The sequence below is a fragment of the Antechinus flavipes genome, chromosome 3, assembly GCF_016432865.1.
Source record: "Antechinus flavipes isolate AdamAnt ecotype Samford, QLD, Australia chromosome 3, AdamAnt_v2, whole genome shotgun sequence".
Taxonomy (NCBI): domain Eukaryota; kingdom Metazoa; phylum Chordata; class Mammalia; order Dasyuromorphia; family Dasyuridae; genus Antechinus; species Antechinus flavipes.
The window spans coordinates 4,800,026-4,821,276 of record NC_067400.1 but is presented as its reverse complement, the minus strand read 5'-3'; the positions used below and the strand labels follow the sequence as shown (position 1 = coordinate 4,821,276).

At 36.0% G+C, this 21,251-nt stretch overlaps 1 protein-coding gene and 1 pseudogene across 1 annotated transcript; both read left to right on the top strand.

Annotated features, from left to right (window-relative positions):
* The first annotated feature begins 425 nt into the window (after positions 1 to 425).
* LOC127556962 (pinin-like) lies at positions 426 to 8,156 on the top strand. Its single transcript, XM_051990468.1, is given in 3 exon segments — positions 426 to 1,393; positions 1,395 to 1,446; positions 8,037 to 8,156. Coding segments are annotated over 3 exon segments (1,140 nt in total).
* Positions 8,157 to 18,042: 9,886 nt separating this feature from the next.
* Positions 18,043 to 20,384, top strand: LOC127556961 (pre-mRNA-processing factor 17-like; annotated as a pseudogene).
* The last annotated feature ends 867 nt before the right edge of the window (positions 20,385 to 21,251 follow it).

Here is a 21,251-nt window from a genome sequence, read left to right as displayed (position 1 = left end):
AGTCCGGAGTTCAACTGAATCAAATGGAGAGAGGAGCGTTAAGTGAGTTCAGCCAGAAGCCCTCTCTTGGAGGCAAGAGAGATTCATTTCATCGGGTTTGCTGGCTGGAGACTGAAGAAAGCAGAGACAGAAGCAAAGGATAAAGCTGCAAGAGCTCTTGGGACCAAGCAGAGAGACAGGCCTCTAAGAAAACAAACTGGGCTATATTGGAGATAATAAAAAATCTGAACTTTTAGCACCTGGCTGCATTTGGGTGATTATTACTTTTAACAGAAACTAAGGCTGCCTCCAGAAAACCTCCCCAAGAAACCTGCTCCCAGAGAGAGACTGATTATATTTTAAAGAAGAAAAACACCACATTTTGGCACCGGAACAGGGGCGATCTGGCTTGAGAGCTGCCTCCGCACTAACCACGGGTGGAGAAGATGGCAGTCACAGTGAGAACTTTGCAGGAGCAGCTAGAAAAAGCTAAGGAGAGCTTAAAAAATGTAGATGAGACTATCCGAAAACTCACGGGCCAGGATCCTAATGATGTGAGACCCATCCATGCTAGATTGCTGGCCCTCTCAGGCCCTGGCGGAGGTAGGGGTCGTGGTAATTTATTGCTAAGGCATGGATTCTCAGATAGTGGAGGAGGACCCCCAGCCAAACAGAGAGATCTTGAAGGGGCAGTCAGTAGGCTGGGAGGAGAGCGTCAGACAAGAAGAGAATCACGCCAAGAAAGTGATGCAGAGGATGATAATGTCAAAAAACCAGCATTGCAGTCTTCAGTTGTAGCTACCTCCAAAGAGCGCACACGTCAAGACCTTATTCAGGATCAAAATATGGATGAAAAGGGAAAACAAAGGAATCAACGTATATTTGGCTTGTTAATGGGTACCCTTCAGAAATTTAAGCAGGAATCAACTGTAGCTACAGAAAGGCAAAAGAGGCGTCAAGAAATTGAACAAAAGCTTGAAGTGCAAGCCGAAGAAGAAAGAAAACAATTTGAAAATGAAAGGAGAGAACTTTTTGAAGAAAGACATGCTAAAGAGACAGAACTACAACTTTTGGAACTAAAGGTTGAACTTGCTCAGTTGCAAGAAGAATGGAATGAGCATCATTCTAAGATAATTAAACATATAAGAACTAAAACAAAGCCCCATTTGTTCTATATTCCTGGAAGAATGTGTCCAGCTACACAAAAGCAGATAGAAGAGTCACAGAGAAAAATGAACGCTATGTTTGAAAGTAGACACAATGAATTTGCTGAACAAATAAATAAAATGGAGGCTAGGCCTAGAAGACAATCAATGAAGGTAAAAGAACCTCAGGTGGTGCATAATGAAGAACAGAAGGCAGAGCAAGAAGAGGGTAAGGTGGCTCAGCGTGAGGAAGAGATGGAGGAGACAGGAAAATGCTAATGTTCCAGAAATTGAAAATGAATCTGAAGAGAAACAAGAGAGAGAACCATTATTATTTTAAAGAAGAAATGGCACCCAACATGGGGCAAAGAGAGAATCATTTCATCAGGTTTGCTGGCTGGAGGCTGAAGAAAGCAGAAACAGAAGCAAAGGACAAAGCTGCAAGAGCTCTTGGAATCAAGCAGAGAGAGAGACCTCTAAGAAAATTAACTGGGCTATATTGGAGACAATAAAAGATCTGAACTTGTAGCACCTGGCTTCATTTGGGTGATTATTACGTTTAACTGAAACTAAGGCTGCCTCTAGAAACCCCCCCCTCTCCCCCAAGAAACCTGCTCGCAGAGAGAGACTGATTATATTTGAAAGAAGAAAAACACCACAGATAATGGCTATAGAGTTACACAACTGCCAAGTAATGGTGCACAACTGGAACTCAGGGCTTTTCTAATGCCATAGCCAAGGTGCATTGTACTTGGCCTTGCAAGAGAAAACCAGTCTGAAATGAATACCAGGGAAAGGCTTCAGTAAGTTAGCAAGTCATAGGAATTCAAGCTAGAAGGAAGCTGGAAATCATTTAGATCAAATTCCTCATCTTTCAAGTAGCACAGTTGATTCTCAGTGAGTTTAAGTGAAAGATCTAAGATCACTTAACTGCTGTACTATTTTGCTGTGCAGATGACAGATGGATTTGGCAAATGAATTTATAGGAGTTCCAATATATTGGAATTACAGTCCAAGCTTCTGAAAGCCAATACACACAGATCTTCTGAATCCCAGTCTCTCACCAATTCTCTCTTTTTATTATTTTTTCCTCTGATTATGCATGTTCATTATTTTTTCTTGAATAAAAATTTATTTATGAATCATGAAGGGAGAAAAAATCAGAACAAAAGAAAAGAAAACAAGAAAGAGAAAAAAAGTGAACATAACATGCATTGACTTACATTCACTCTCCATAGTTCTCTTTCTGGATATAGATGGTATGTTCGACCCACAGTTTATTGTCATTGTCCAAAATTTTGACACAATTCCACCTACAATGCATTATTGTCCCCAGTTTTCTCACATCCCCTTCAACATTTATCATTATCTTTTCCTATCATCTTTGTCAACCTGATAGTTTTGAGGTGGTTTAAATGTGCATTTCTCTAATCGATAGTGATTTAGATCATTTTTATTTGACTATAGATGACTTTAATTTCATCATCTGAAAATTGTTCATATCCTCTGACCATTTTTCAATTGGGGAATGACTTGTACTCTTATAAATTTGACACTGTTCTTTATATATTTTAGAAATAAGGTCTTTATCAGTAACACTGGTTATAATTTCCCCCCCAGTTTTGTGCTTCCCTTTTTATTTTGCTTGTGTTGGTTTTGTTTATGCAAAAAAATTAATTTAAAATAATTAAACTTGTCTATTTTGCATTTTATAACATTCTCTAGTTATTCTTTGTTAATAAATTTCTCTTTTGTCCAAAGAACTGATAGGTAAATTGTCCCTTGCTTTCCTATTATGCTGATGGTATCACCCTTTACACCCAAATCGTGTACCCGTTTTGAAATTATTTTGATATGGGTGGTGAGATGTATGTCTATGCTGAGTTTCTGACATTATTATTTTGTTTTAAATAGTGAATTCTTATCCCAGAAACTGAAGTTGTGGAGTTTATCAAATACTAGATTACTATAATCATGGATTATTGTGTTATGTGTATCTAACCTATTCCATTCATCCACCACTCTATTTCTTAGACAGTACTAAATGGTTTTTGATGACCGCTGCTTTGTATTATAGTTTTAAGTCTGGTATTGATAGGCCACCATCCTTTGTATTTTTTCCCCACTAATTCCTTTGATATTCTTGACATTGTTCTTTCTGAGAAATTATGTCATATTTTTTCTAACTATATATTTTTTTGGCAGTTTGAGTTTTATGGCACTAAAAATGTAGACTAATTTAGCTGGAATTGTCATTTATATTATATTAGCTCAGCCTACCCATAAGCAATTAACATTTTTCCAATTGTCTAGATCTAACTTTATTTCTGTGAGAAGTATTTTGTAATTGTATTCATATAGCTACTGGGTTTGTCTTGGCAGGTGGAGACCCAAATATTTTATTTTGCATACAGTTATTTTCTCTTTCTCTTTCTTGCTGCTGGGCTAGTGGTGATGTTAGGTCAAAGGATCTGAATGAATATATAGCTCTTTGGGAACATACTATACCTTTGATCATTTATCAGTTGAGGCATGGTTCTTATTTTTTATAAATTTCACTGCATTTCCTCTATGTTTGAGAAATGAAGCCTTATCAGAGAAATTCAAAGCCAACATTTCTATTTTGATATTGAATAATAGTGGTGATAATGGGCATCTTTGTTTCACCTCTGATGTCATAAGGAATGTATCCAGCTTCCCCCCAATTACAAATAATGTTTGCTAATAATTTTAAATAGATGCTGCTTATCATTTTAAGGAAAATTCCTTTTCTTTCTATGCTCTCTAGTATTTTTAATAGCTATGGTTTCTGTATTTTGCCAAAAATATGTCTGCAGCTATTTAGAGTGTCATATAATTTGTTAGTTTTATTATTGATATGGTCAATTATGGCAAGAGTTTTCCTGATATTGAGCCAGCCTTGCATTCCTGGTATAACTTCCAATTGATCACAATGTATTTATCCTCCTGATAAGTTGTTATAATCTTTTTGCTGATATTTTATTTAGAATTTTTTCATCAACATTCATTAGGAAGATTGTGATTTTCTTTCTTTGTTTTGGCTTTTCCTGATTCAGGCATCAGTACCAAATTTGTGATAAAGAAGGAATTTAACAGTATTCATTTTTCTATTTTTTTCCCAAATAGTTTACATATTATTTGGATTAATTGATCTCTAAATGTTTGGTAGAATTCACTTTTAAATACATCTGGCCCTTGAGATTTTTTTCTTAGAGAATTTATTAGTTGCTTGTTCGAATACTTTTTCTAAAATGGGACTATTTAAATAATTTATTTTTTTCCTCTGTTAATCTGGGCAATTTATTTTTATATATATTCATCCATTTCAATTAGATTGTCAGATTTGCTGGCATTTAGTTGAGCAAATTAACTCCTAACTATTACACTCACTTTTCCACTGGTGATAAGTTCACCCTTTTCATTTTTTATTCTGGTAATTTGTTTTCTTCTTTCCCTTTTTCTAACAAAATTAAGAAAATGTTTATCTATATTGTTCATTTTTTTTCATTAAATAAATTTAGTTTTATTAAGTAGTTCAATAGTTTTCTTAGTTTGAATTTTATTAATCTCTCCTTTGAGTTTCAGAATTTCTATTTGGTATTTAATTAGGAGCTTTCAATTCATTCTTTTTCTAGCTTTTTTTAGTTGCAAGCCCAATTCCTTGGTCTCCCTTTTCTCTGTTTTATCCATATAGCTATTTAGAGATATGCATTTTTGCCTAAGAACTGCTTTGACTCATTATAGTCTTTCTTTTGGATGAGATTATTGGCTGTCTCTATGATTTGTTGTTTTATCCACTAATTCTTTAGAATTAGATTATTTAATTGCCAATTGGTCTTCAGTCTATCTTTCCCTGGCCCTTTGCTTAATATACTTTTTTATTGCATTGTGGTCTGAAAGGAGAAACATTCACTATTTCTGCTTTTCTGCATTTAATTATGAGTTTTTTATGCCTTAATATAGGTAACACTTTTTTATAGTTTGTATGTACTACTAAAAAAAGGAGGTGTATTACTTTCTATCTATATTCAGTTTTTTTCCAGGGCTATGAAATCTAAGTTTTCTAGTTATGATTCTATTAACCTTGATATTTTCTTTTTTTTGTTTGTTTATTTTGTGCTTGGATTTATCTAATTCTGAGAGGAGGAGCTTGATGCCCCTTATTAGTAGAGTTTTATTGTCTATTTCTTTGGCCCTCCCTTCTATCATCCCTTCTCCCTTCTTTTATGCCTCTCTCCTAATGTTTCTGCCCTCCTTTCTATCTAGGCCCTCCCTTTTTTTCCCCCTTTTTCCTGTTACTTCCTTATAACGAGATAAATTTCTATATCTATTGAGTGAACATGTTATTTCCTATTTTGAGCAAAAACTGATGAGATTAAACGTCAGACAATGCTCATCGCCCTTTCTTCTTCTATCATAATACTTTTTTGGGTGATCTAATTTATCTTATTTTATCTTCCCTTTTCTCTTTAATCCAGTATAATTATTTTTCCCTTCCTTTTCCAAGCTGTTTACTCTTTCTTGCATACCTCTCATTTCTTTTCTCATTTTTTTTCTTGTACATCTTTTATTTACTCTTTAAAATCTTTTATGAGCACTTCCAGGAAGCATCTTTGGATTTGAGACCAATTCATATCATCGTTTGAGATTTCCCCTATGGGCATTATGTTCTTCTCTGAGTCAGTATTTAAGTCTTCTCTGTCACCATAATACCTGTTTGTGGTAAAAGTTCTTTTCTGTTTCTTGTTCATTTTCTGTCTTTTTTCTTTCTTTTGTGTTTTTTCTTTCTTTTTTCATGCTCACACTGTGATCTTGGGATAAAGGGGACAGAAGCTTCCAGTCTTCTGAGCCTTGGGTTTGAGCACAGAGACCCTTGTATTTGGTGTTTTGCTCCCAGCAGGGGTAGCTCTACCTGCTTTCTCTCCAGTAAGCAATTTACTTTCCCTAGCTGACCATTTGCTTTCTGAACTGGGACTGAAGACTGCCCCACTGGTCTTCTTTGCTAATGAGCCAGGATTGAGGGTCTCATTTGTTGATCTGCTGTGATTAAAACTCTCTCTCTCTGGTTTTCCTGGACATCAACTGAGCTGGGCTAAATACCCCTTTAATCCCAGTTAAACTGATCTTTCTGGAAGTGTATCTATGTTGAGCTGGAGAATGATTTCATTCCATCAGACTCAGTTCAGAGGCTTGGTTTCATGAGATTTTTGAAGGAAAATGGAAAAGGTTAAAAAAAAAACTGTAATGGGCCAGAACTCTGGAAAAATATACTTGAGGCAAGAATTCTTACAAGAAAGTGTTAATTCAATGGAATTGCTAAGACAGTGGTTATCTAATTAGGCATGGTGATTAAAAGTTCTCTAGTTCAGTATGAATGATTTAATCTTACAACAAATAATGGTTCCCTAGTGATATAATGATTGACTTATACTCAGTATGATGAATGTATTTAATTGTAATAGAGTATGTAAACTCAGCCACAAGAGAGAAGACTTGACCAGTCTCATGGTGTTTCTCCTCCCTTCATCACTTCTCCACTAAGACTAAGGACTCAGGCTAGCCCCGAGATCCTATAGAGAGCTAGTTTGGACGCTATATTTTAATCCACCCTAGTGTGGGGGCTCTAGAAAGCATTTTTTTTTACCCCAACTTGGGAACTCAAGAAAGCAGGACATTACATTGAGATGTGCAGACTGCTGACTGGCTGATTGGCTGAGACTGGGAGAATGAAAGAGACAATAAAGACTTCGGACTTTATCCCTGACTATTTTCATGGTGATTATTCTGCTGAAACCAAGGCCCATTGGAAGGACCTCCAGAGAGATAGCCAGAACATTACAGAAGCTTTCTGGCTTCACTCAACCATTTTGGCTCTTTTCCTCCCTTCCCTCCCCCTCCTACCCATTCTTAAGAAAAGCAATAGATACCTTGATAAGCAAGAAAACAGAGAGACTTTGCCTTAGCCCTTTGGCTTGGAGATTAGCTTGTATTTGTGCACAGGAATTTACTGAAGAGTTTCAAGCTTTTTTTTTTTTTTCTTCTTTCCTCCTAGGAATTTGCTGAGGAGTTTCAAGCTTTTTTCTCCCCTTCTTTCCTTCCTTTCTCCTTCTTTTTATTCCTCCCTCCTTCCTTCCCTCCCTCCCTCCTTTCCTCTCTCCCTCCTTTCCTCTTTTCCTTCCTTTCTTCTTTTCTTCCTTCCTTCCTTTCCCAGAGGCATATACTATATTCTCATGCTATATAATGACTTTAGCATCTCAGAGTTCCTGTGGTTCTGATGTCAGTCCTTTGATGAAGTTTTGTTGTTGCTGTTGTTAAGGGTGATAGAGAGATTAAGGAGGAGGAAGAGCAGTATTTCTATAGTGCAGAGTTAGGCTAATCCATTCTGAGTGTGAATCTTCATATGAATAGAAATGTTAACCATTTAGGCACAGGCAAAAAGCTTCATCCACGTGGCAATTTTTAAAGATTAAGAACAATTTTACCAAGCTAGAACAGGGAAAATTATTTCTGACAGTCCATTTACACAGCTTTTGGCTGCAAAACTAATTTATTTTCTTCTATAAAGAAAGCAAATAGCAACACTAGGCACCAAAGTGTCAATTCTCACATACAAACATGCACATTCTTTCAAGGAAAAGATCTGATACATTCCCTATCTATACATCAGAATGTAAATAAAAAAAAGTTTATCTTCCTCTTCTTAACAATGTCATGTTTTAGCCAAAGTTATTAAAAAAAATACATCCTACTGTGGAGAAAAGTAAGTATGATCCCTGGTAATCAGTAGTTTTACTAATCATTTGATAATTCTTTTCCCCCCACTTTTTTTAGGTTATACCTATACATTCATTTTTTATACATTTCCATATGAGTTATATTGGGAGAGAAGAATCAGAACAAAAGAGAAAAGTCATAAGAGAGAAAAAAATAGAAGAAAAAAGTAAAAAGAGTGTGTTTTCCTACTATTTCAGTATGTATGATCCACATTTAGTTTCCATAGTTCTCTCTTAGAACATTTTCCATCCAGAGTTTATTGCAATTCCATTAGATCATTGAACTGCTGTGACACACAAAGTCTATCATAGTTGATCATCACACAATCTTCTTGTTGCTATGTACAATGTTTTCCTAGTTCTGTTCACTTTACTTAGCATCAGATTATATAGATTTTCTGAAATTTGCGTGTTCATCATTTCTTATTACACCCATTGGTAGCTATATTTGCACCAGTTTCTTGTATTCTGATGCTTCTATTTCCTTATTATCTTTAAAATATATCAACATTCATGATCTAAAAAGAATAATGAAAGGGGAGAGAAAAGGTAGGGAACATTATCTCACATAATTAGGATGTGCAAGTAAACAGCTATACAAATTAGGAAAAGGGATTTAAGAAAGGTTGCCACTTAAACCTCATTCTACATGCATATGAGCACACTCACCCATACACACAGCTGGCTATGAAAATACATGAAAAATGTTTTTTCATGTATGAACATGACACAGAAATAGAGAAGGGCCAGAGACCTTCAACTAGTCTCTGACCTAGGTAGTAGAATTGTTTTGTTGCCATTATTCTCAGGAGATTTAAAATACCCTAGAAGGAGTTGGGAAACCTAAGTTTTGGCTGATATATTGGGATTATATGTATTGTGATGCTTCAAGAATGGCAGGTGTCAGACAGAAAAAAGCAAAGAGACCTGCCAGGGAGCCCTAGAGAGACTGTATTTGATGTTTCCCATATGTTAAAAATGGAAAACCCATCTGTTTCAGTACATGAATGCTTGAGGGCACTGTATAATCATTTTGGGGGGAAGGGCATGCAATGCACATCCAAAATTATTTCCTTAGTATAATGTAAAAAGAGAATGAAGAGGTTTTCAGCTGTATCCAAGGCTAATAAATGATATTGCAAAAAATAGCAATTGACTGTGCCTTGGCCTGATGATATATGAATTGTGTTAGGGATACTCACTGCTCTGAGAGACTTTGGATGATGGAGGTTTTTTTTTTTTTTTTTTTTTTTTTAGGGGGGGGGATTTTTTTTTCTTCCCCAGAAATTCTGACTAACCTAAAGGAAGAACCTACTTCCCTGTTACAATCAATTTTAAAAAGTGGATCAAAAAATGAAAAAAAAAAAAAAGATGACAAATCAGTAGAAAAGAGTTGTGGGGGAAAAATGAAAGTCACTCATAGAGGTCTCCATGTTGCTCTTCCATGACTTTGGGCCCAAGGAAAGTGAGCAGCTGTCCAAACAATTCTATTTCTTGGAGTCCCTATGCTCAGATATAGTTCTTCCTTCTATTAGAATCAAGAAGGTTGGAGTGCAAGGGACAAGAGATCAATCACTACGCTAATCTATTTGATAGTACTGATATATAGGGAGGTTGGATTTTTTTACTTCTGAATGTTCCTAGGAAGGGAAATACCACTTTTGTTCCAAAACTCACAGGGTAATAAATAGCAGAAAGAGAAAGAGGAAAAAAGGAATAAGGATATTCCTTGATTCTGATGGAGAAACAACACAAATATTTGTTGCCCCAAAGAAAGCTGTGAAGATAACAAAGAAATGGAAGCATCAAAATGTAAGAAACTGGTGCCAATATAGCTGGGTCTATGCCATAAATACATTGCATCCCCACAGATAGGACCAGAAAGGAACTATTGTGGAAGGTAGTGAGGGACCTGATTCTTGACTCTAAAAGCATTAATGGGGATTGTACTGCCACAAGAATGAACAAAACCTGTAGTAAACAAGGACCTTGGCAGAGGAAAAAAAAAATCTAACCTTGATGGATTATAATGAATCAAGGATACAGAAATTATATATTCCTTCATGGGCAAAAGACAGCTCCAATAGTCTTCAGGGACAATAAACCTTACCAAGGTGACATATATACGTATATATATGTATGTGTATGTGTGTGTGATTTTATGTATATATGTGTGTATTTATACACACACAATCTAGCTCTATATCTCTATATAGATGAATATATATCTATAAATAGATATAAAGATAAAAGAGTTAGAGGATGCATCAGTGCCATCAAACTGTGGTAGATACTCCAAATGCATTTAGTTTATGATTAAATCATACAAGATGATTTTCAATAATTCAGCTAAAATTATTTGATCATAGATTGAGGAAAGGGAAAGATCTTGAAATCCATCAACTCCAAACCTTTAATTTTAAATATAAGGAACAGAGGAGCATTTGACCAGGATTAAGCAGCTAGTAAGTGATGATATCCTGTCCACTGAACCATGCTTCCTTGAAGGTGGGCTGTCACTCATAGCTGCCTGTTAATATAAATAAGCATATCATATTGTAGGAAATATAGTCAGTGATTGACAAAATGCATGCATAATTTGTTTTATTTTATAATTTATTACACAGGGATATAGTATGTCATGTAGAATATTGCCTATAATATTTGATATAATCTGCCTAATTTTCAGGGATTTCACCTTTTCAGATAGGGGAGTAGGAGAAGTGGTAATTTAACTCTCACATTACTTCTAAAGAGCCTTTTTTTTTTTTTCTGGGCAGTCCTTTCATCTTCACAGCTTAGACATATTTCACCGGGAGTGAAGTCTGCAAAATGCTTACATGCTCACATTGGAGTCTGACAACCTGTGAGGAAAGTACTTTTATAAATTTCATTTTATAGATGAAGAAACTGAGAGGTTGAAGGCTTATAAGACTTTGCTCATGTGCCACAATTAGTAAGTAGTCATTTGAGAATTCAAACCCAGGGCCTCTGGCCTTCAAGTATAGGATTGTATCTAATGCACCATATTATCTCATGATTAGTATAACAGGTTTCATAGATATTATCTTCTCCCTCCCCACCCCCATTGCCTTGAAAATGAACTGTAGGAGCTCAGTATATTTATAAGTTCGTATCTATTTATGCTATTTCTTAAAATTATGTTTTTAAAAACTGATTTTTTCTTAATCTTGGCAGTTGATAGATTAGCAACAATAATATCATCTTTAAGAATACACAAAGGTTTATTTTGTAATGAGACAGAATTCCCAAGCCATTTGTTATTTTGTTTTTCTCCCCTGAGAGAAGTAGGAACATTCCTTTAAGGCAATTTCAGAAAGATCATTAATTTAGTTAGATAAGGAAACTTATTAATTGGGCTAATTATGGAAAGTCATTTGGGTTGCTGCAAGTTAGAAACACATTTTCTACCACTGATTTCTTTTCTTTGGATATTTTGAGGGTGACAACTAGGTGATCCTGTTCTTTTCGCCTTTGTGTTACTGATACCGAGACAGAACAAATCACTCAAATCAGAAATAACTAATCCTATATTCTATCTTTTCCTCTGTTTTCCTCTTGTCCTTCTCCCTTTTTCCTCCTCTCATTTCCTTCCTTTTTACTTTTATATTAGATGATTTTGATATCAATGTATATTTTCCTTTAAATTCCATAATCAAGCATTTCTTCAACATGACATTCTTTCCATCTCAGCTATATATAGGAAGGGACACTTTCACACCCACTTTCCTAACCTCCCCTGATCCTACTTTTTTTTTTATTACAGTTTTTTCTTTTCAAAACATGTGCATGTTTTGACCCTTGAAAAATCTTGTGTTCGAATTTCCTTTCCTCCTCCCACCCTCTCCCCAGATGGCAAATAACCCAATATATGTTAAACATGTTAAAATATATATTAAATCCAATGTATGTATACACATTTATACAATTATCTTGCTGCACAAGAAAAAAAAATCAGGTCAAAAAGGAAAAAAAATGAGAAAGAAAAAATGCAAGCAAACATCAAAAAATGTGAGAATATTATATTGTGATACACACTCAGTTCCCATAGCCTTCTCTCTGGGTACAGATTGCTCTCTTCATGACAAGATCATTAGAATTGACCTCAATCATTTCATAGTTGGAAAAAAAAAACTATATCTATCCGAATTGATCATCTTATAATATTGCTGTTGCCATGTATAATGATCTCCTGGTTCTGCTCTTTTCACTCAGCATCCATTCATGTAAGTCTCTCAATCCTCTCTGAAATCATCCTGCAGTTGATCCCACCTTCTTGTCCTTCAAGTTCATCTTATGATTCAGCCCTCCCATTACCCACTTTTCCCTTTCATTAAGACTTCTAATGCTTCCACTTCTCAGTCTTTTCTGAGGTCATTATTCTTGTGGGTTTCACTCTTGAATCTTAACCCAATAATGAGCCATTTCACCTCTATTTTCAGTGTCTTCTTCCCAGCCCCCCTCTCATCTTGTTTTCTTTGCTTTCTAAGCTTTAGTTCTATGTTACTGCCATTATCCTCATCCATTACTTTAAAACTGCTGAACTCAATTAAAGTACTATATTCTACAATAGGATTCAACAATCTCATTTCATTTTATTTCAAATGTTAACTTAAAATAAATGCATGTAGGCCAGGAATCTTAAAAAAAAATCAACATGAACTTATTAAATGTTAACTCTGTGCCAATCACTGAGGATAAAAGGGAGGGAAAGACTTTTCCTGCTCACAAGGAGTTTATTAGAGTCTGTCAGAAGGAGACAACACCTTCTAATATAAGTGCATAAACAATACATTAAAATAAACCCTACTGTAAAAATATATCCTGTGTAGACTTCAGCAGAGATCAACAAACAAAAGAAATTTAAAAAATAGTGAAATCATTTCAGGTGTGAATGAAGGATTCCACACATTTTAAGTTATTCAAAGAGTGTCTATGAAATGGCATTCTAGGCCTGAGACTCCAATAAAAGAGGGCCAAAAGGTGTCTACTTCTCCTGTGTGAAAATAATGTCAAGGAGAGATGGATAAATTGTGAGAGTCCTTTCCTTTTTTAAAACTTTATTTTTTTTTAAACATATATTGCTTTATGAATTATATTGGGAGAAAAAAGTCAGAACAAAAGGGAAAACAATGGAAGAGAGAAAAAAACAAACAAAAAAAAATGGGTGAACATAACCTGTATTGATTTGCATTCAATCTTCTTAGTTCTTTTTTTCTGGATGCAGATGGCATTTTCTGTCCAAAGTCTATTGGGATTGCTTTGAATCACTTAACCACTGAGAATCACTGAACTTACTGTTATAATGTACAATGCATTGTTGGTTCTGCTTGTTTCACTCAGCATCAGTTCATATAAATCTTTCCAGGCCTCTCTAAAATCAGCTCATTCATCTTTTTTTATAGAACAATGATCTTCCATTGACTTCATATACCCATTCCCCAATTGATGGACATTTACTCATTTTCCAATTCTTTGCTACCACAAAAAGAGCTGTTACAAATATTTTTGTGCATGTGGATCCTTTTCTCTCCTTTATGATTTCCTTGGGGAAAGTCCTTTTCAGCTCTTCATCTATGATCCAGCAATCTCAGAATTCAATCCTTTTTAAAGTCCATTTTATTTCTGGTTTTCTTTAAGGAAGACATACCTGGTTTAGATCCACATTCTCCTGAATACCTAAAAGATTGACTAAAATGAGTCTACGTGGCTTAGAAAATAGGAGTGCTGCACTGGAATTAGGAAGGCTTGACCAGTTCCAATCTAAGTTATGCCTAATCACTTCATTTCACTGTCTCTGTTAATCATGTACAAATTGGAGAAAATTGTAATCCTTGTGATAGCAACCTCTCCAATCCATAGTTCATATATAGTTTTACACCTGGCTGAGCCTTTACATATATGTAGAATGGGTAGATATGTTATACTCTGAACTTGAAACAAAGGATTATTACAAGGTACTAAGTCAGTGGAATTGGTAGAGACAATAGTTATCTAATTTAGCATGGTTCAGTATGATTGATTTAATCCTATAAGGAGATGTTATGGGCCAGAACTTGGTACTAAGTGGAATTGAGGAGACAATGGTTAAATCTAGTTTAGCATTGATGTTATGGGCCAGAACAAGGTACTAAGTGGAATTGAGGAGACAATTGTTAAATCTAGTTTAGCATTGATTTAATCCTACAACAAATAATGGTTTCCTAGTGATTTAATGGTTGGTTTATACTCAGTGTGGGGCATATAAACTAGGAGCCTCAACCAGGATTTAATTGGGGCGATTCAGAAGCCTGAGAAGGCAGCTCAAGCTCTCAGAACCAAGGAGAGAGAATAGGCCTCTAGAAAAACTAGCCTAGTCCCAAGTGAAGGAGACAAGACTTTGAAGGAGACAATAAAAGATTTGGACTTTAACCCCTGGCTACTTGTGTGGTGATTACTGAACTGAAATGACTCCAAGAGTCTCCAGAGACTCCAAGAAAACCTCAATAAAGAACATTACATTTTAAAGAGAATATTACATAGATAGGATAGATTAGCTACCCTAGGAAGATATCAACAATGGGTTATTTTTTTGTAATTTTCAGATGATTGACAGAAACTCAGAAAAGTAAAATGATCACATAGAACTTGGAATCATCAATAGAATTAAAAAACAAAGGACCCTGGGATTTTTTGAGGACAAACTTATACAGCCTCATTATACAATCCTAGGAAGATGCTGAACGACACAAACAACAAACCCTGGGGGGGGGGAGGGGGGCTGCTGATCTTCCCCCCTTCCACTGGTGCTAGAAATGGATCCAACACAACCCTCCCTACTTTAGTGGGCAGGAAGCCAGGAAACACTGAGGGAAATAGAAGCTTTCCTGCAGTATGCAGTTTTTTTTTTTTTTTTTTTTTTTTTTTTTTTTTTGGTGCTGGAGTAAGACATGCCAAAGTCCAGAAGAGCCGGGGACACATTTAAAATATTCATGGAAGCGTAGGTGGCTGCCTGGAATAAACCACTCCAGGGAGAGGCTTTCCAAATGGGGTGTTCACAAGGTGCCCTGGGCATTTATCTGCAGCTCTTCAGGAGAGGAAATCTCCGCATCCCTCTGCCTGGGATATGGGACTACACAAGAGCAGATGTAAAGGAGATGAAATGCTGTGTCACTGGATTCCCAGGCCTGTCTCATCTCCCATCAGGATCAGAGAGGAAATTGTGCTGTTATTCTTCATGGCTTCTTTTTCTCAGCTTTAACCCTAATCTTTTCGCTGTCCTGGATATCTCTAGCAGCTCTTTCAAATGACCAGAGCCTCGGGATATCTTTGGAGCCAAAAGGAAAGAGGATGTACACGGACACTACCAAAATGCTATTTTTATAATTGGTTTTCCTTCTCAAAGAAATTATATCTGGAGGCAGAAGCTTTGAGCCAGAATCCTATTCTTCTAGGTCTGTGGGGCAAATCTACTGATTCCAATAACTACTGTATCTCTAGCCCTTCAAAGTGTATGATGTGCTTTACACACAATATTTCATTGGATATTCATGACAGTTTTGACCATATTGCCTCTCTGGCCTGTTTCCTCATTTTTAAAGTGAAGGCATTTAAAGTGAAAGCTTCTATTTCCCTTATTACTTCCTGGCTTTCTGCCCACTAAAGTAGGGAGGGCTGTGTTGGATCCATTTCTAGCAGGAGTGGAAGGGGGACAAGCTCTGTAGCCCCCTTGAGCTTTGTTGTTTGTGTCGTTCAGCATCTTCCTAGGATTGTATAATGAGCCTTTATAAGTTTGTCCTCAAAAAATCCCAGGGTCCTTTGTTTTCTAATTCTATTGATGATTCCAACTTCTGTGTGCTCATGTTACTTTACTGAGTTCTGTTAATCATATGGAAATTAGAAAAAACAACCCATAGTAGCTTCCTCTAGGATATATGTTTGTGAATTATGTCTGGGAAATAACTAATAAAAGGATGGTCATTTGGCCATCTCTTATAAATCAATGATGGATCATGGTGATCTCATATTTATATGCCCTTGAAAGAGTGGTGCTCCCAACAAGTGGTAATCAACTCTGATTACTTAATAATTAATAAGAAGAATGAATATTATAAGATATAGACCTATTCTACTGAGGGACTGGGGGGTGTCTTAAATGGGATTAGAGTTGGATTAGCCTTTGACAGCATCTAGTTTAACCTCTTCACTTTACAAATAAGGAAACTGAGCCAAGAGAGGTAATGTGGCTAAGGTTGTCATGATACTCCAATGAAATACTATGTCAAGAGATAGAGATCCCTTGCTTTGAAGACAGAGAACTGGGGATTCAAATCCCAACTTTGTCATTACTTACAGTGTGATATAGTCCTCTGGGTCTCACTTAGAGCTCTTAATTATTATTTTAATTATTATAATTTAATTAAATTAATTATTTTTTAAGATCTTTGAGTAAAGTTTCTTTGATACCTCTAGTGAGCCTTTTTTCTTGGGTTTGGTTCAGTGGAAAGAATCCTGACTCTGACCACAAAAAACCTGCATCCTGGTCCTATTTCTGAGATTTCTTATCTTTATTACTCTGAGTAAGTCACTGGACATCTTGGGACTTCATTAATATTTTCAATTAATTTAGGCAGGCATGCTAGATATTGACTTCAGTCTCTTTTAACAATGATATTACAAGATCCTGGAATTCAATAAAATGTGTTACCGGAACATCACCAACTGTAGCACATGAAACTTCCTACAAATCCAAGCAAAATGGGGCATGTTGTGAAATTTACAATAGTAGAGCATAACCAACTCATTATGCATAGTAGGCTTCTATAAGAAGGGAATGAACTGGTCATGTAGTGAGCTTTGAGGGATAATAGATGTGTAACCTCAATGCTGATCTGGTGCCTCTGAAATGTAGGAAGATCAAGAAAAAGGCCTTTAAACCTTAGTCATTCTCAGATGAAATCCATCAAAGCTAGCAGAAAAATATACCTGGAGTGAATATGGTTAAGGGCTAAGTCCTGACATCCAAAGACCACAATCAGATAGCACTGGTCTAGCTAAAGTTGTAATAACCTAGGGTAGAGCAACTGAGAGAATTAATTATTTTACTCATATTAATAACCAATTATTTGAATTAAGACCGCAGTTTTTCTCCTTTCTATTTCTATTTTCTGGTAGAATATTCAGCCAATCTTTGAAGGGTAGGGATATTGCTGAAATGAAATCTTGGGCAAGAGCTACACAATTGGAAAAAATTAAATATGATCAAAGGGTCTAGTAGAATTCTGATCCCTTATGTTCTAGTCAGGTCTGCGTCAAGGCAGATATACCTTGCCTAGATTGTCCTAGCTGGGAATGATCTGGGTAGAGACAAGTTGCTTTGTCCAAAACTGAGTGCTCAGTCACATTCCCCAGTCCCTCATTAAAATAGATACCTATCTTATAATATTAATTCTTCTCATTAATTATTAAGTAATCAGAATTGACTGCCACCTGTTGGGAGCACTACTCTTTGAAGGGCATGTGCTCTTGAGTATGAGACCACTATGATCCATCATTGGTTTATAAGAGATGGGTAGATGACCATTCTTTTATTAGGTATTTACCAGCCATAATTCACAAAATAATTTATTATTCAGAAATTATGTCTCTTGAACTTGTTAGCCATCATAAAATCTATTCTACAGAGAGCCCTATGAGGCAGACACAGAATATACCTCAAAAGATTGGGGGGGGGGACAAGAAGAAAGGGATCATCTCCTAGTTCTCTAAAACATTATGATTCTGAAGCATTCATAATCCAATATTCATCTAACTCTGCCTTCAAGATTTTGGTAAATCCCTTTATGGGAATTTAGAGGAAGAATCGACCAACCATTGCTCAGCTAAAGAATGTGTGAATAGATAGCAATCTTCATCCTTGGGAAGATTGTCCAAACTGATGAGAGGACCTTTTGCAAATACAGAAACCTAAAGAATTCATCATGGAGACCTGGAACTGCAGTCATTTTGACTTAGAATTGCACTGGCAGCTTCCTATATCTTGGGCTCCAGGTCCAAGTCCAGTACCTACAATAACACCAATTGTTATTTCCTGATACTTCTCTGCTACTAACCCTCTGTTATTCCTTGCTACTGATATCTGTATCTATCTGACAAAGATGTCTATGACCAAGCCCTCTTTGGTGGAGATTGTTGACATGGTGCCAGAGATGGCAGTTAAGGAAGAAGTGGAAACTAGAAAACTCCGTGGTCCTATTGTTAAGAAAATTCAATGCAATCCTTTCTATGAGACCATATTTGATCCTGAATCTGGATCAGAAAATGTTGAGGCCTGAAACTCTGAAGGTGTACTTGAATCAGATAGCAGAGCACTTAAAGCTAATTACCTATTTGATGTGCAATAATGGTTCTATATGCATATATTTAGATGAGATGATGATGTGATGTCTCTCCTCACCACTGGTGATTGCTGAATGTGTAGTGGTGAGGTAATCATGGGCAAGGATTAGAGGGCTGAGGAAGAGAGGTCAGGGTTACTCGGCTGCAGGACGAGGAGAGAGGCTTGAGGCTCTGGACTCCAGAATCCAGAATACATCTTTGGCAAACTGCATGTCAGCTTGCCTGCCTCCTTCACTTCTCCCCCAAAGACCAAGGATTTTGATTGATCCAGACTAATCCTGAGGCCTTCCAGAGAGTTAGCCCGGACTTTATAAGAAAATCCCTTTAGGTCTCCAGAGATGTTGGTCCTAGGAATATGCTTTCTGGATACGCTGACCCAATTCATATCAATGATTTTATGTTAGAACAACAGAGAGAAACTTTTAGAAACTTGCTATGCATTAGACTCCTCATTAGATAATTGTCAAGTTTCTGTTAAATATATTGAGTTTGTAGAAACTGAGAGAAATCAAGGTTTAACTGTGTTTGAAACTAGACAGAAAAAAGAGAAAGAAAAAAAAATTCAAAGAAAATGATGCATCAAATATTGATGGCTTCTTGAGATATTGGGCAAAATATGTAGATGAAAAAGAAGTAGCTATATTTTCAAAGAAGAAAAGAAGGAATTATATGAAATCACACCAAGAGGAAAAGAAAAGCAAACATGAGGATGACAAAACTGGAGAAGAAAAGATCATTTTACATGTCAAAGAACTGTATGACTGTAATGGGCTGAGGCTTGAGTTGATGCACTGAGGTCCCAAGCACATGAGGCTAAATAGTAATTGGACCATACTCTATTAATATATATATACTTGGAGAAAGAATGGCCCCCTCCCACTCCTTGTGCAAGTCCTGATTTGTTGTATAGGGAATGACGATTTTGGTGGGTGGAGGCAGGGGAGTGGAAAAGGAAGGGGAAGGAGAGACTGCTTGTTTTTGCCATTGCCATGACCCTTCAGCTCAGATCCCCCTCTGCTAGCTGTCTTCCTGTCGCAGCTGCCCATATTGCTATCACAATCCTTATTCACCTCTTCACTTCAATAAAGATTGAAGATTTTTCCCTTAATCTGAATTCTTGACTCCGGCTGATTTTAAATATGCGGTCATTACATATGACCATCAAGATTAGTCTTATGTTCACAATCCTCAAGATGTTGGGGTTAATGTCTGTTCTATCGTATCACATAAGAAATGTCATGTTCCCCAAAACAGATTCATGTTTGGTCTGGATATGGAAAGGTCAACCGATCAAGTTGCTCCATCTTTTTGACTATTCTAGCTCTCTTGTTCCATAGACTACAAAATTAATCTTTGGGAAGTTAATTTGGGCAGTGTTTGAGACGATTTGCCAGTCACAGTAAAGGTTAAAGAAATCTGCTTTGGTGATGTAGGACCTCAGCTCCTCAGTGTAGCATATGACAGGAATTTTAAGGTCTAGGATACAGAGGCAGGTCAGTGTGTATCACAATTTATAAACTGGAAAGCCCTTTTTGTGTCAGGTTCAAGCTCAATGACTCTAAAGAGAATTTTTTATGACTTGTATGACAGGTGAAAAAATAGTACAATGGGGTATCAGAAGCAATGATATAGTGCAAAAATATTGGGACCATTTAGAAGCTATCACTATTATTGTCTTTGTGGATAAGAATAATTTGTTAGCACTTTTGATGATAAGAACCTATGTCCTTGAAAATGGGACATTTCTATAGATTTCAAATACATAATAGAACCAAGTGTCTATTCAATGCCTGCAGTGACTTTGTTTCCTAATGGAAAGTACCTGCGTATCAGTTCACAAACAATCAGATTTTAATTTTTAGAGCCCAGAACTGATTCAGATTGAATAAAAATATTTGAAGGCTACATATTGGCAGGATAGCTTGTCATGTGGACTTGTCTCTAAATATGAGTTATGTAATATCAGGAGATGGAAATGGAAAATTAAACATTTGGAACTGGAAGACTCTTTGGGACTGGAAGTTCATTGAAAGCTCATGATAGATGCTGTGTAGCACCCACATCTTAGGGTATAACCTATGGCTGAAATAGTCTCATTAAATTAAAGTTCACTTAGTTCTTTTTGATTTGATTATTAAATGTGTTGGGTAACAATTTCTGTTTCACAGATATGTGCTCTTTACGCAGACTTCTGAGTCAGTACAAATGTATAATTCATTTTGTAATTTTGATTTATGTAATTTCATTCTGCTCTTTATGGATGTCAACACAATAAGCAATGTCTACTGATATCCTTTTCTTTCCAATTACAAAGGCTTACTGTCACTTATAAATTTTTGATCCATATGTTTTATTGCTATCTCCCTATACTGTTCTTGGAATCCACCTGATCTTCTCTATTAGTTTTGTCATTCCAAACAGCTGAAGTAATAAATGAACATTTAATTCTAAAGGAACAAACACATAGATCTCTAACAAAGTAGACAATAAAAACCTCGGTGATTTCATTGTGTATAAATCTAGGGGAAGAACAAGCTGTTAGTTGAAAAGCTTTTCTTTTCCTCTACACTTATCTAGTACCAGTTCCAGTAAGTCACACCTTGAGAACTCTATTGTTTCTCCTTGGAGCCCTTACGTTTATTTATTTGTTGGTTGGTTTTCTTGTTCATTCATGTATTCATTTATTTGTTAATGTATTCATTTACTTATCCATCCATCCATCTATTCATTAATTCATTTGTTTACTTATTTATTTATTATTTTGGTATCTCTCCAGTTGCAATTCATCATTTTTCTTTGGCTATAGTTTAGTTAATGTAGACAGTTATGAAATAAAGAATAAACCAGCATCCTTCTCTTTGACCTTCTCAATGCAGGGAGATCAATTGACCTTTATTCATTAAATCAAATCATTTCTGAATAGTAACTCATGTAG